At 37.5% G+C, this 13768-nt stretch overlaps 1 protein-coding gene across 2 annotated transcripts; it reads right to left on the bottom strand.

Annotated features, from left to right (window-relative positions):
• Positions 1 to 329: 329 nt before the first annotated feature.
• On the bottom strand, positions 330 to 4214 carry LOC306874804 (DNA-directed RNA polymerases I, II, and III subunit RPABC1-like). Of its 2 annotated transcripts, XM_079425067.1 has the most exons (8): positions 4050 to 4214; positions 3753 to 3927; positions 3556 to 3671; positions 3390 to 3470; positions 1462 to 1520; positions 925 to 1003; positions 750 to 825; positions 330 to 414 (listed from the first exon to the last, which is right to left on the bottom strand). In XM_079425067.1, exons 1-7 carry the CDS (start codon positions 4104 to 4106, stop codon positions 760 to 762), a joined length of 633 nt encoding a protein of 210 aa, XP_079281193.1. In that variant the 5' UTR covers positions 4107 to 4214; the 3' UTR covers positions 330 to 414; positions 750 to 759. The 2 variants fall into 2 exon arrangements, with proteins under 2 accessions (XP_079281193.1, XP_079281192.1); XM_079425066.1 differs by having other exon boundaries at positions 330 to 825.
• Positions 4215 to 13768: the final 9554 nt, after the last annotated feature.

Below are 13768 nucleotides of genomic sequence, written 5' to 3' on the forward strand. Positions count from 1 at the left end.
TAATCAGTATTAGTTTACAGCCAATGCAAAATAATGTCATGGTTACATGAAAATCTGATTTAAGTGCATGTTATCAGACAACATGTTGGCCAATGACGAAGTTGACTACAATTGTTGCTGTATAGAGTTTGGTTGGTTAGTGTGTATTTGCACACACATCTAGGTCATCTTCCCTTTTTTCCCCTCATCGCAACAATGGCGTTCAGAGAGAGAAAGGTGATGCTTGCACTCTCTTTACGTTCAGGTTTTTAGACTTGTTCACAGCTCATTTGGGACCAAACAAACAGCGTTTTTAATATGAAAAGTTGTCAAATAAAATTACAAGGAGAGACCGATTAGTAAAATATTTATTAGTTAAAAAAAAAACACAATTCAGCCCATGTTTACTTTCAGCAGTTGGAGAAAATTTCAAATCTGTCAAACAAAAGATGAAACAAATAAAATTCACGTTAATGTTTTTAAGGAATTAAAGAATACCGAAAAATTTATGAAGGCACTAAAATGACACTTAAAATTTAAATAGACATTAAGAAAACAAAAACAAATTCAAAACTATGTACTAAAGACTATAGTAATGATACTTAAATAACAGTGCTTCACAGATTTGAATTGTTGCTGATATACAAATCCTGAGGTATTAATTACAAGGAATGAGTGCTACAACAGCAATACAAATCGTCATATTTAACCAATATGTAATTTCTAAGCATTAAGCAAATACTCCAGTGAACTACAACAGAAATACTGACTCCATAAGCATTACTGGACCAGTCTGTATGTGATGTACCGTCCAGCAGTTTCACTCGGTCTGATGATCTTAACAACCTGAAGAACATGCCACAAGTTACGTGAACACTCAAATGCTCAAACTAAAGATTTTTAGAGATGTATTTACTTCTTATTTCGATATATTCTACTTCCTACCTGGCCTCTCTTTAAGCCAAAGTAACGGGCAACAGGATCCCCGGCTTGAATTCTGGGAAGCTGGCTTTCCTTTAGTTTACTGGAGAGGAGCTGGTTAAGGCTAAACTAACCAATCCAAAGCACCAACTAGAGATACTACTACAGTAAACCATCCAACTCAATCCAATAAATCAGGGTTATAGTTAACTTAAAAAATAAATAGTTACCTAAAATAAACGCAGGCATTCACTTTTTTTTTTTTTCTCCAATGGCTACCGTCAACTGTTTGGTTACCAATTCTTCAAAATATCTTATTTTGTGGTCAACAGAAGAAACTCATACAGGTTAAGAACAACTTGAGTGCGAGTAAATGGTGACAATTTTCATTTTTGTGTTCTATCCCTTCAACTGAAATAAAATATAAGTGCCAAGCCAACTTTTCTCATTTTCATTTAACTTAACTAAAATTGAAATAATAAAAAAAACACACTGAAAATGAATAAAAACTATAACTAACATAACACTGCTATAAACTTCAACCAAAACCTCAAAGGATACTACCGCCCCAGCAACTCTGTCACTTCCTCTTTAGTCATGACTATGTGCTCTGGAACAAGCTGAAAGAAGTGAAAACACATTATTATTATTATTATGCAAATAACATTGTGTAATATTAGCATTTTGGTGTAAAAAGCCAAAAGATGAATTGCTAAAAATCTAAAATGCCTTTAAGCCCGAGACACACTGTCCAATAAAATAGCAGTCCTATAAGATCACTGCATAACACACTGTGTAACATGGATCTGATCTGATAAACTTGGCTACGACGTGTGTAGACTGTGCGATACGACAGACGTTACTATAGAAGAATAAACGTCATCTGCATGCGCTAGTGGTAAACAAAAAGAGCTCACTTTACAGATGTAGTTTTATGTGTGCTGGAAAACTGGAAGTGGTGAAAGAGGAAGGAACAAGAACTTGAGTTGTTTTAGAGCCATGTCACGTTGATTTCATGTCACACTTTTATTGGCTGGTCGCTAAACATGGGTCGTAGCAGCAAACACACTGTGTGATGATCATGCTGTATCGTAGGCTATCTTTGAACTTCTCTCACTGTACGACACAGGAGCCATGAACACAGAAATCGCCCACGATTGTTTCACAATGCCAATCTTTTGTCAGGGACAGTCGAAAATCGTGCAGTGCGTTTTGGGCTTTAAAAGATGGCTACAACACCCACACAGTGATGTTATTATAAGAACACGCTTCAGTTATTTCGTCTGTCTCTTTAAATGCACGGTGGATTCTGATTGGCTGTCAATGAGTAGTCAAGTCAAGTCACCTTACTTATATAGCGCTTTTTACAATGCAAATTGTGTCAAAGCACTGCACAATATCAAAAAAAGGAAAATAAAGTGTCAATAAGTTTGAATAGTGTCTTTGCAATAAGGTTGGCGATATCGCTGGAAATGAAGCGTCCCCAACTAAGCAAGCCAGAGGCGACAGCGGAAAGGAACCAAAACTCCATCGGTGACAGAATAGAGAAAAAACCTTGGGAGAAACCAGGCTCAGTCGGGGGGCCAATTCTCCTCTGGTCAAACAAACCAGCAGTTCAATTCCAAACTGCAGCAAGTCAGATTGAATGGGCTCAGCTGGTTCCAGTAGTACATATATAAAAAAAAAAAAAGTTCTTAAACGTCATACGAATTATATTCCTAATGGACCACCATATATATTTTCACAAATCCAACAATTACCAAAACTTTGTAGTTATTGTTATGATTTTAGCACGGAGTTGGAATCTGAACGATTTTACTTTTAGGTGATTTACAGTCGAACCAATTTATTCAGACACCTTCAACATTACAGTTTATTCGCTATAGTTTAGAAAATAGGACAAGAACTCGGAGTTAAACTGTGTCAGAGCAAATGAATCTTGATAATGTCAGATAACTTTGATAGAAAGGCATGTAATGATTCGGTTGAATAGATGTCTGCTGTTAAATTTAAGTACACAATTAGATAATACCAATTTAGGTCAACCAGTTACCAAGCAATGCTTAATTTGGTTCAGTCTGTGGTGTAAATGGGTCGCATTAACAATTAAAGAAAAACACTTAAGCAAAACATGGTCAAAGTGTCTGATTAATTTTGGTCCCAAGTTATCAATTGTACTGGCAGTAAACTGTATGAAGATTTTTTGGGGTATAATGTCACGGTTTACTTTTTTGCCATCCTCACTTACATAAATGAACTATAGTGTCCTGCACCCAGAAGTAAAACTGATATCTGGTGTCTAAATGTTTGGTTTGACTGAACCATAAAAACACTGACAGCCAATCAGAATAAGCCTGACTTTAAAAAGATGTTAACGCTGCAGAAGACACACCTGAAGTGCGCTCTTATATTGTCTTATTGGTGCGAACACTAATATAGTTACCGCCTTTAAATCAGGTAAACAGTCTGTTTTAATGCAGCTTCCTCACCTCGTGCTCGGTAATGTTGATTAGGAGCTCCTGCTGAAGAAACTGCTCGAGGATGTATTTAGGCGCCATGTCTACCAGAGACTGAAATTTAAAAGACAAAAACACAGTTTTAAATGCCTTAATAGTTAATGCTCGTCTAAATCATGCAAGTGCATGTGCTTGTCACCTGTTTGGCGGAGGGCGTCATGCCCATCTGGACCACAATGATGGCCCTGGTGATGTTTTCTTCTTGCATACGCTGGCAATACATCTTTATGGTCTTGATGCCAACCTTTGGTTCCTCTGAAAGCAAGAGCACGCTAGATACGATACAACTGTTCAGAATAAATCAAGCGTTCCTCAATAGTTGAACATGCAGCATACCGGGGAAGAAGACAAACATCTGGTCGGTCGGATCGTCGTTGTGTGCGACCAGGACCGTGAGATCTGTCCGTCGTGGTCGACCTTCGCTGGGTTTGTCTCCAAACTGGCTTCTGAACTCATCGAGAGTCTGATCCAGTTCATCTTGGGTCACCAAGTAACCACGATCGTGACAAAGCTGAAAGAGATAGATAGATAGATATAAGGACATTTCTCTTATTTGGATGCGTACTGTATGTTAGGAGATCAAGCGGATCCGAAAACGCAGCATATAAACAAGTTATATGGCCTTTAATTTACCTGCATTATAGTTTTTCGAATTTTCCATAGTCTGTATGTCTCTTCCTCATCATCCATATCGCGCTAAAAACAGGACAATATTAGGATCAAAACAGACCGCTTATTCAAACCCTTTACTCCACGTTTGGGTCCCGTTGCTACCGGCGCGTGTACATGACGTCAGACGGCACGGCACAGCGCGCACTTTGATTTCGCATGTGCAAAATTATTTATTAATTTTTAATTTATTTTTTTAAACGCATAAGCTTTTTACTACCCGCTTTCAACGAATAAAATGTGTTGTGTTGCTTATACTTAAAAAAAATGCACATTTAAAATTCTATTCATAAAAAACACTAGCTTTTTCTATTCTATGTGTTCTTTTTATTTATTTTACAATAAACAAAAGCAAAAAAGGCCTCTAGCTTGCTCTATTCTTTTTCTATTGTTTTCTTTTTATTTATTATATATTAAAAAATCGTTCAGGTAACTGAGACTTATGGCACTATCATTGCTCTTTTGTTGATTTTGATTGCTTCCATTGTCCTCATTTGTAAGTCGCTTTGGATAAAAGCGTCTGCTAAATCTAATGTCAAATACGTGGTTAATAAATTACAAATAATCTTATATAAATTACCAGGGGCGTAGATTACGCGGGGGACGTGTCCCCCCCCCCACTTTTTATAAAAAGTAAATTCGTCCCCCGCACTTTTTCAATGGACAGTTGTGTTCTCGATATGTTGAGGTTTTAATGGAGCAATGTATATAAATGCAGAATGATTTAAAATTCAAAGAGACAAGATATGCATGACGTTACCGTTTCCATGGCAATCAGTCACTCAGTTTGTGACGTCACAACATACCCAGGCTCGCGCCCGCGGTCCCGCGCTGTATCCACCATCATTAGAGGTCGAGATGAGTTCAAAGCGGCAAGAAACTCTTCACTCCTCTTTTACGAAAAAGTCAAGCAGCGTAAATTGGCACGTGGGATCCGAACAGTGTTGCATAATGTTGAGTGACTCTGCCTATTGCTCTCGTTGAATAATTAGCAAGTTTTGATGTTCATTATATGGAGAATAAAAAGCTGCCTGGACAAACATGCACTTATTTTCAGTGTATTTTTCCGTAACTCTTTTGTAACGTCTTTTATTTTAACACGTATGTATGTTATCAGAACCCTTCAAATAAGAATAAAGATAATGTTGAACTGAGATTTTACAGCGTTTGCAGCATTGTGACATGTTTAACTGCCAAATCTACATGATGTATTTCAAGCAGGTAGCTATGCAAGCACTGATCTGATACAGGACCGATCTTCATTTAGGGGTGCTCTGTCATTATATAATTTGACGTTTTTATGTGTTGTCAAGAATGAACAAGAAACAGTCAGCCTAGGTTTGTTAGGACAGAATCAGGACGACACACAGTGACAGGTGAGAAGAGTGGCTTTTAACACCTGGCTGTTTTTACATTGTATAACGTCTATAATACACAAGCGTTTGTAGGATTATATATGGACCAATCATAGAAAACACAATTAAGATCAAATATAGAAAAATAAAAAAAATAACATTAGTATGATTAACAACTTCTATCATTTTTAACTACAGTATGTAATTATTAGCTTGCATATTGGTTGTTTATTAGTACTTAAGCACATATTAATTCTGCATTCTTCATGACCATATTCTGCATCCCATAATTATACCTAATACCTAAACAACTACAACGACTACCTTACAAGCTATTAATAAGCAGTAAATGAAGAGTTTGAGGCAAAAGTCATAGTTAATAGTGAATGTGTTCCCCATTCTAAAGTGTTAAAAAAATATTTAGGATACAAATGATTGGTTATTGTCCAGCAGTGTACTTAATGTGTTATTTTCTTCTGTATGCCACTATTCCCTGTATGTACATGTTTCAAACACTACTTTATTTGCTATAGACAGAGGCAGAAGTGAGAGGGAATGAGGCAGAAAGTTTCAGTGAGGCTTCAGAGGTAAAGATTATTTACAGCATTGTCTATGCTAAGCTATGTCTTATACTTTTTAACATAGACTAATCAGACTAATGTATAATAGAACAGAACAGAATAAAGAAGTATGTGAATGTGTAAGTATTCATTACTGTGTGCCATGTACTCTACATACAACACACACAAAATACAATCTGAAATATGGAAATAATAGTACCCTTATAAGGACATCTTTGTAACTTATACTCAAAAAGGTGCACATTAGCACCTTAGAGTACCAATATGTACCGTAATGTACAACTATGAAACTTTTTGGGGTAAATAAGGTACAAAGATGTCCTTTTAAGGGTACTGTCCCAGTGACAAGCTGTTGTATTTCTTTCTTTTTCTTTTTTCTATTTCTTTCCTTCTGTTTTATAATCATATATAATAATATAATCATAAAGCATATTAAGCAAAAAGGTATGATTAAAAATAAAACCTGTCAATTAGACAAGGGTTAATTAAAAAAAACAAAACAGGTATAACACTAGACATTCCCCCACCCCCTTTGAAATGATGGCTACGCCCCTGTAATTTACCATTATTGATGTAGTTTGAAAACAAATAAGGAATGGGGAAGGTTGTGTAAACTTGAATTTCATGTGGGAAGTGCGTGTGATTTCAGCAAATTGATTCTTTCGAACAGTTCGTATCAAACAACCGATTCACAAAAAGATTCAGTGATTCCTTTGTCTTAAAACCTTCGAATAAAGCGCGAAGACACATATTGCTGTTACTGCATGGTTTTATTAATATACTGAAGTTTACTGTAATTTCATGTGTAATTACGAATCGATTGAGAAAAGTGTTTACTTCATGAACAAATTGCTCTGTGTACCGGTTCAACTGATTCACTCAAAAGAATCGACTCAAAAGGAAGTGTTCATTGAAGAGCTGGACATCTGCTGGTGGACTTTGCAAAGCGAGAAGATTAAAAACGATGACCTGATTTATCATCAGTTTACACAATCAGTCCTATTGTGCAAGATGAGAGGTCTAGTTGCAGTGTATTTATGTCACGGGACGCCGTGAAAAGCACCGTGGAAAGATGAGGTCAGGGTCCAAGTGCAGGGAAGTTAATCTTTAATTGAAACAAAAAGGCCAACACGGCACAAAAAAAACAACACAGAAAAGGACTGGGATACAAAAACGGCAACAAGGTGCGTGTATCCCAGCCCAGAGCAAACACTCGAAACAAACAGTAATGACAATTTCAAAAACACTTAATATTAAACAACGAACCAGCACAAGACTGCAGACACCAGGAGAGTAAATAGGGAGACAAACGAGGAGGACACAGGTGAAGTTACTGAAACAATAATGAGATAACAATGAGGCGGGGTCAGACAATAGACAGGAGAGCACATGGCACAAACCACAAACAACAAGCCATGTGCTCAAACAAACACACAGTGACATCTGGTGGCCAACCAGGGCACACCAGCAGGACCGTGACAATTTAGGTCTTTAGTCCTCCATAATCGATGTTCACTTTTTCCGTTAGCCTAGCCTATATAAATAATGCGCAACAACAATAATAATGTAATGTAGGCTAATAAAAAAAATGTTAAAATCTTGTTTTATTGTTGTTACATGCATTAGAAGAAATTTGGTTTCGTAAGATCTGCTTAGTATTGGATCATTTTATATTTTTGCATCCATTACATATATTTTACAAAAGGATCACGTACAAAAATCGCAATATTTATGGTATTTTGAAATATAAAATAAATACTATTACATGTTTCCTATAAGAACATCATGTCCACAAATTTGCATAACCGTGGTAAGTGTCCAAAAATGGCATGAACAAATGCTAAAATACTACTAAGACAGCTAATCATGACATTAAAGTTGCAATTATGGTTTAAAAAGTCAAATTATGATACAAAACTAAGTGAAATTGTGACAACAAATCGATTTAAACAAATCGAAATTGTTTAAATTGTGAGGAAAATAATTCATATTTCTGAACAAAAAAATAATGCCTTTAGTCTTCTATGACATAATCTCGATTTCAATTTCAGACTTTTATGCCATAATAGCTTTATCTTAATTATAATTTTAACTCATGATTATGACTTAGTGTGTCATAGTTTGGCATTTTTATGTCATTAATATTGGCTTTATCTCATAATTATGACTTAGTATCTCATAATTTAAACTTTTTTTCTTGGTATATATATTCATGACTATTTTATTGCAATTAGTGTGAGTCAAATCATTGTTTCATTTGTTATTAGCCTATTATTCCATTTCATAATATTTTTGTGGCATGAATCCATTCCTGAAGGCAATGCCTAATCAATATCCAAATGAAATATCATGCGTTTGCTATTCTAGTCACCTTTAGAAGCAGTAAAATTTATATAATGCATAAATTAGTGACTTATCTGATATGTGGACCATGGGTGCTTCTTAATATCCCTCCTCGCTTCCTCACTCCTCCGTCCTCCATCCTATGACCCGGAAACCGATCGAGCTTAGCCATCTTGAAGGTCATCTCAATTCTCTAATTGCACCGTGAGGAGGCGAGGAACGAGGAGTGAGGAGCCTTCCAAAGGAGCTATGAGCGAGGATACACAGGTGTATCCTATGCGGAAGTCTTTTTCATCGAAAAACCTGACGCACGTGTAAATTCTCCTCCCCCTTCTCATCTGTTGTAATAATTTTTAATTTATATTTTACCTTTGCAATTTAAATAAACCATACATGTCATATATTTCAACAGGGCATCTTGCTTTATTAATGTTTATTTTGAAAGTCTTAAAAAACAAACTTTAACAACATAAGGGCAGATCCATTTTGCGCAGCTGATGACGCTCTAAAGTGATGCTAAAGGGAGCGAGGATATATCATTTCACTTGATTCAATTCCTCCATCCTCGCGTCTTTTTTTTTTTTTTTTTTTTTATGCCAAAAATGAAAATGTAACAAGTGCATAACAACAGGAACAAATAATAATAACAACAACAAAAAAAAGACATAGATCACGAAAATAAAGTGCCAGAGGGAAGAAAAAAAAAGAAAAATTATACAAGGTTAAACATTGAAAGCAATCTTTGACTTTTCAAAGACGTTTTGTTTTTTATGCCCATCAAAGACAAAACATAGGAATTATAGTCTACTAGAAAAATAGACAGTAACGGGATCTTACCCAAAAATTTGCATTTGTGAATAAAAAATTTACCAAGAATCATAAACAAATTAACAACGTACTGAATATGAGAATTTGGATTATGATAGAGAAAAATAATACTAAAGGTGTTAATACATATTTTGTCATTTGTTTTTTCTGAGAGATAGGTACATAACTCATTCCAAAAAGCTTTAACACAAACACATTCACAAAAAAGATGTACAATTGTCTCTTCAGCATCACAGAAAGTGCATTTATCTTCTATGTTATGGATATACTTTGTAACTACTCGCTGGTCATTAAACAGTCCACGCTTCCAAGATACTGATGTCCATATGTTTTATTTCCTGATATGGAACACCGTGAAAACTACATGCAAACAAACACAAATAAATAGTTTTACACACAACAATTCGAAGGACATCAACGCAAATAAAGAAATATACAACCATTAACTCTTTTACCGTGTTGGCCTGATAACCAGCAGTAGAATGGTAAGGAGCTCTAACATGTGTCTCTGAATTCACATCTCGCCATTCAATTTGTACCAATACTTCCAGGTTAAACTAATCAGGAAGGGTCATGTGACATTCATTTTAGTCAAACTGAGAATACAGCAAAATAAAGTACAATACCAACGAAATTAGGAAATTAACACGCACACAAAAACACTCTTAAATCGTGAAATCATAAAGATACAAACAATATAAACATTAATCCCTAAAATCGCAATACGGCCGTCATAACTCATAACTGACCTATCAGCGTCAGCTACACTCCCACCAAATTACCCTTGACTTATTTGAAAAACATGCAAAATGCAAACAATCAAATAATCAATGGAAATTTCCAGGCGTCAACACAATACATGAAATTAACAAACATAATTCCAACCCCACAACATAATTCATACACTTTAAAAAGAACAAATTGCTCATAATATTCCAATATTGAACAATATTCAACAATACAAACTCAACATGTGACCAAGACACCAACATGATATCAGTGGGACTAAAATTCTAATAAAGTGTTAGGGCATTCTTAAATTTGCAACTTTTGGCTACAAGAACTACTAACTTTTAAATAGGGCATTCAACAATAGAGGGTTTAGTGAGGCATCTTTATTGTGGCCTTCTGCACCAGTCTAATGTAGGAGCACTAACCATAACCTTGACTGCTACCATTGAAAAAGTGATGCAATTCAGTTCTTAGGCACTTCCCGAAGTTTAGAGGTGTGAAGCATCTTGGGATCTGTAGTTTACCTAGGTTGGGTTTATCATTCAGCCAACTCTCCCACCTTGGCCTCAGCTCGGTGGGTACGGATTCATACCGACCCATGCCCTTAAGGCATATCTCTTGCAGCACCCGCTTGCCAAACGTGAAAAATGGAGCCAAGAACCCCAATAAAACGTAAACTAAAGCCACAATGGAGAAAATTCCACGTCGTGTAGGACGTTTCCCATTAAGCTCAACATTAAAGGCGGAGGAGACGCTCTGTACAATGTACTCTACTTTCGCAAAGATATTCTGTCCTGGAAGATAGTTATGATGAAAATCAACCATCTTCACCTCAGCGGTACAGTCGTGCACACTAATGGACTCCAGAACTTCTCTACTGTCAGAAATGCCTTTATGAAGATGCAGCTTCATTTTCTCAATGTCACACATGCCAGCAATTGAGTGTTTAAAGAAACAGCAACGCACTCCAGTCAGCCTATTGGGAAGATCAGACCCAGTCAATAGATGGTCATTCAAGGCAGTACCGTCGAACTTAGCTGAGCAATCAAAGACTTGAAGATTCCCGTCCAATTTTCTTTTAAGGTGCTTTGGCCGTACAACTGCAAACGTCTTATTTGAAAGGAGGTGACGTGCTTTGAAAGGAAGGGGCATCGCAAGTTGGACAACTTCATTCACATGGATAACTTTTAAAACCCGCAAAAACTGAACATCATCCTGAGACATACTCTTCTCTCTTGCCTGAGTATCTGCAAAATCCAGCTCAAGTGCTCTAATATCAGCAGCAGGTGTCACAGGGAGAAGCTCCCTGACTAACATGTGATGACACAAACCAGTCACATCCTTGGAGCTCACATGCAGTGGAGTGCCTCCCATGATACTCCACCCAAGGTCGGTCTTAATGGCATAAGGCTCTTCATCACCGCCAGTGATGACCTGTCGAGGTGCCAGTGCTCTGGTAAAATCATAACCAATCAAAAGACCCACTCCACAATCCATTCTTGCAGGCATTTCATCAGCAATTACTTCTAGATGTCTCCACCTTTTAGCTGTTTCACAGGTGGGAATGTGCGAGCGCTCAAAAGGAATAAAGTCCCTTGTATAAACAGGAGGCAAGCAAATAGGGCTGTCTGAAGAGAACGCTCTAACCTTAAGGCCACTGACTCTCTGACTCTCCACAATGGAATCTTTCCCCATCATAGTGGAAAGCTGTAGTTTTACCGGTTCCATTAATGCCTGTAAACCTTTGCACACTTCCTGAACAACAAATGTGTGACTACTCTGAGTGTCTAATAAGGCATATACAAGGGTTTCAGACTCTGAGTTAGATGAAGACAGCCATACAGGAACAATCATAGATGTTATACCCCCTTCTCCTGTAATCACACAGCAAGATAAGGAGGACATACTCTCTTCAGCCTGCAAAACTATCTGTAACGGAGACTCATCTCCTGGCTGGCGATTTTCATGCAATGGAGTTGGATGGCGCTTCTTGCATAAAGCACATACAGCCCTATTCCTGCAGTCCTTGGAGCAATGTCCCTTTCTCAAGCATGCAAAGCACAACTTCTTCTCAAAGACAAACTTTCTCTTTTCCTCCACAGCTCTTTCCATTAGTTTCTGACACTCATGGAGAGAATGACCCTCTCCGCAGAACATACATTCAACAGAATTTGTGCTACGCACCAGTGTACTCTTCGGTTTACTAAACTCTTTAATCTTGCTGTTAATGATATTACTGGAATTTGCCGTAGCACATGCTGCATCTAAATCCTTCACAGTGGTTGCCAACGCATTTACTCTTGAATGCTTTACCTCCTTCAATGGCTTCTCGTCAGAGATCTTTAATGCATACAATGACGACACCGGATTACATGCTATGCGTGCTTCCCTTGAAATAAAGGAAGCAAACTCACTGAAGCTTGGGTAATCTTTGTCTTGATCTAACTGTTTAGTGAGTCAGTGACATAACGGTTCCATCTGCTTGTCACCCAATTAGGAAGCTTTACCAGTATCCTCTGGTTCTCTTCACAGTCATTCAGCACCTGAAGACCCTTGATGTGCGGCATAGCATCACTACATGATTGCAAGAAGTCACTGAACTCTCTTAGCTTGACGTACTCTGATCCACCAATCTTAGGCCACCTATTAAGTTTCTCTCTGAAGGCACGCTGCACCACAAAAGAGTGGCCATATCTGGCATTCAGCTTCTCCCAAGCTTGCTGATAGGCTTGTTCGTCTTTCCTATAAAAACTGCCTTCCAAAACTGATCTTGCTTCACCATCAATATACTTTTGCAAATAGAATAGCCTGTCTGCTGGATTTAGACACCGTCGCTCTATAAGAGCCTTGAAGGTTATGCTCCACTCTATAAACTTCAGTGGGTCACCAAAAAATACAAAGGGTTCTGGAACGGGAAGTCGAGATAGGGCCATTGACTCTTGTAACGCCTGTACTACGGGTACTTCACCTTTTGTAACTTGCTGATTCAAACATGATGTATTAGGAACAAGGGGACTGGGGTTACTCACGTCACTGCATGCTGAACCACACTGCTGACTTTTCACTCTTGACTCCTCCTCAGTATACACTCGAAGCCTTGCTTCCATAACCTCTACGTCTCTACGACTTTCAAGCTTCTTCAGTCGCTGCCTTTGTGCATCAATGTCAGCCTCCATTTCCATTTCAGCCTTCTTTGCTGCTAACAATGCAGCAGTCTCTGCCCTTTTAGCGGAAATACTTGCAGACTCTGAAGGGGGTTTAGAGTGATTACTAAGAACTGTGGCTCTAGAAACTGTTGATCCATATATGGACCAAGCATACTCACAGTCCAACAGCATACGCAATCTTGCTTTCTCAGCTTCGGCATCAAACTCCATGCCATCTTCCACTAGGCGTACCCTCATTAATTTCATCAAGTCTGCAGTCACAGCTGAGCATGCATCAATTTTTCTCCTAACTTCTTGGCTTGGTACTGCTTTGAGTCGTGCGTCTTCATATAACTCTTTCAATTCAGACTCTCTCTTCTCAACCTCATCCATCATGTCACACAAATCACTTTCAGAGCACTCATGTTTTAACTTTGAACGAACATCTCTAACATAAATCTTCCAATTCTCATATGCAGATTTGAACTTCCTTTCCTTTTGAACCAGTTCTTGCTCTTTTAACTCCTGCATCTTTGGTGTTAAACATTTATCACGGGAAGATTTTCTAATTTCATTTGTCTTTAATAAAGCAGAATTAAGCTCTTTAAGTCTTTCCTCTGATTTTTCTGTGCATGTGGTACATGACGCATGGCGATTTCTCACAATACCCTCAGTAATTTCATTTTCTCGTATATTAG

The sequence above is a fragment of the Barbus barbus genome, assembly GCF_936440315.1.
Source record: "Barbus barbus genome assembly, chromosome: 9".
NCBI lineage: Eukaryota > Metazoa > Chordata > Actinopteri > Cypriniformes > Cyprinidae > Barbus > Barbus barbus.

Bases quoted from the DNA above. Each gene is read 5' to 3' on its own strand.
- LOC306874804 (XM_079425067.1), bottom strand. From the start codon at position 4,106: ATGGATGATGAGGAAGAGACATACAGACTATGGAAAATTCGAAAAACT. The intron at 3,672-3,752 runs GTATGCTGCATG...TCTTGCTTTCAG, and splicing joins GATGTTTGTCTTCTTCCCCG to AGGAACCAAAGGTTGGCATC. The intron at 3,471-3,555 runs GTGACAAGCACA...TTTAAATTTCAG, and splicing joins TGACGCCCTCCGCCAAACAG to TCTCTGGTAGACATGGCGCC.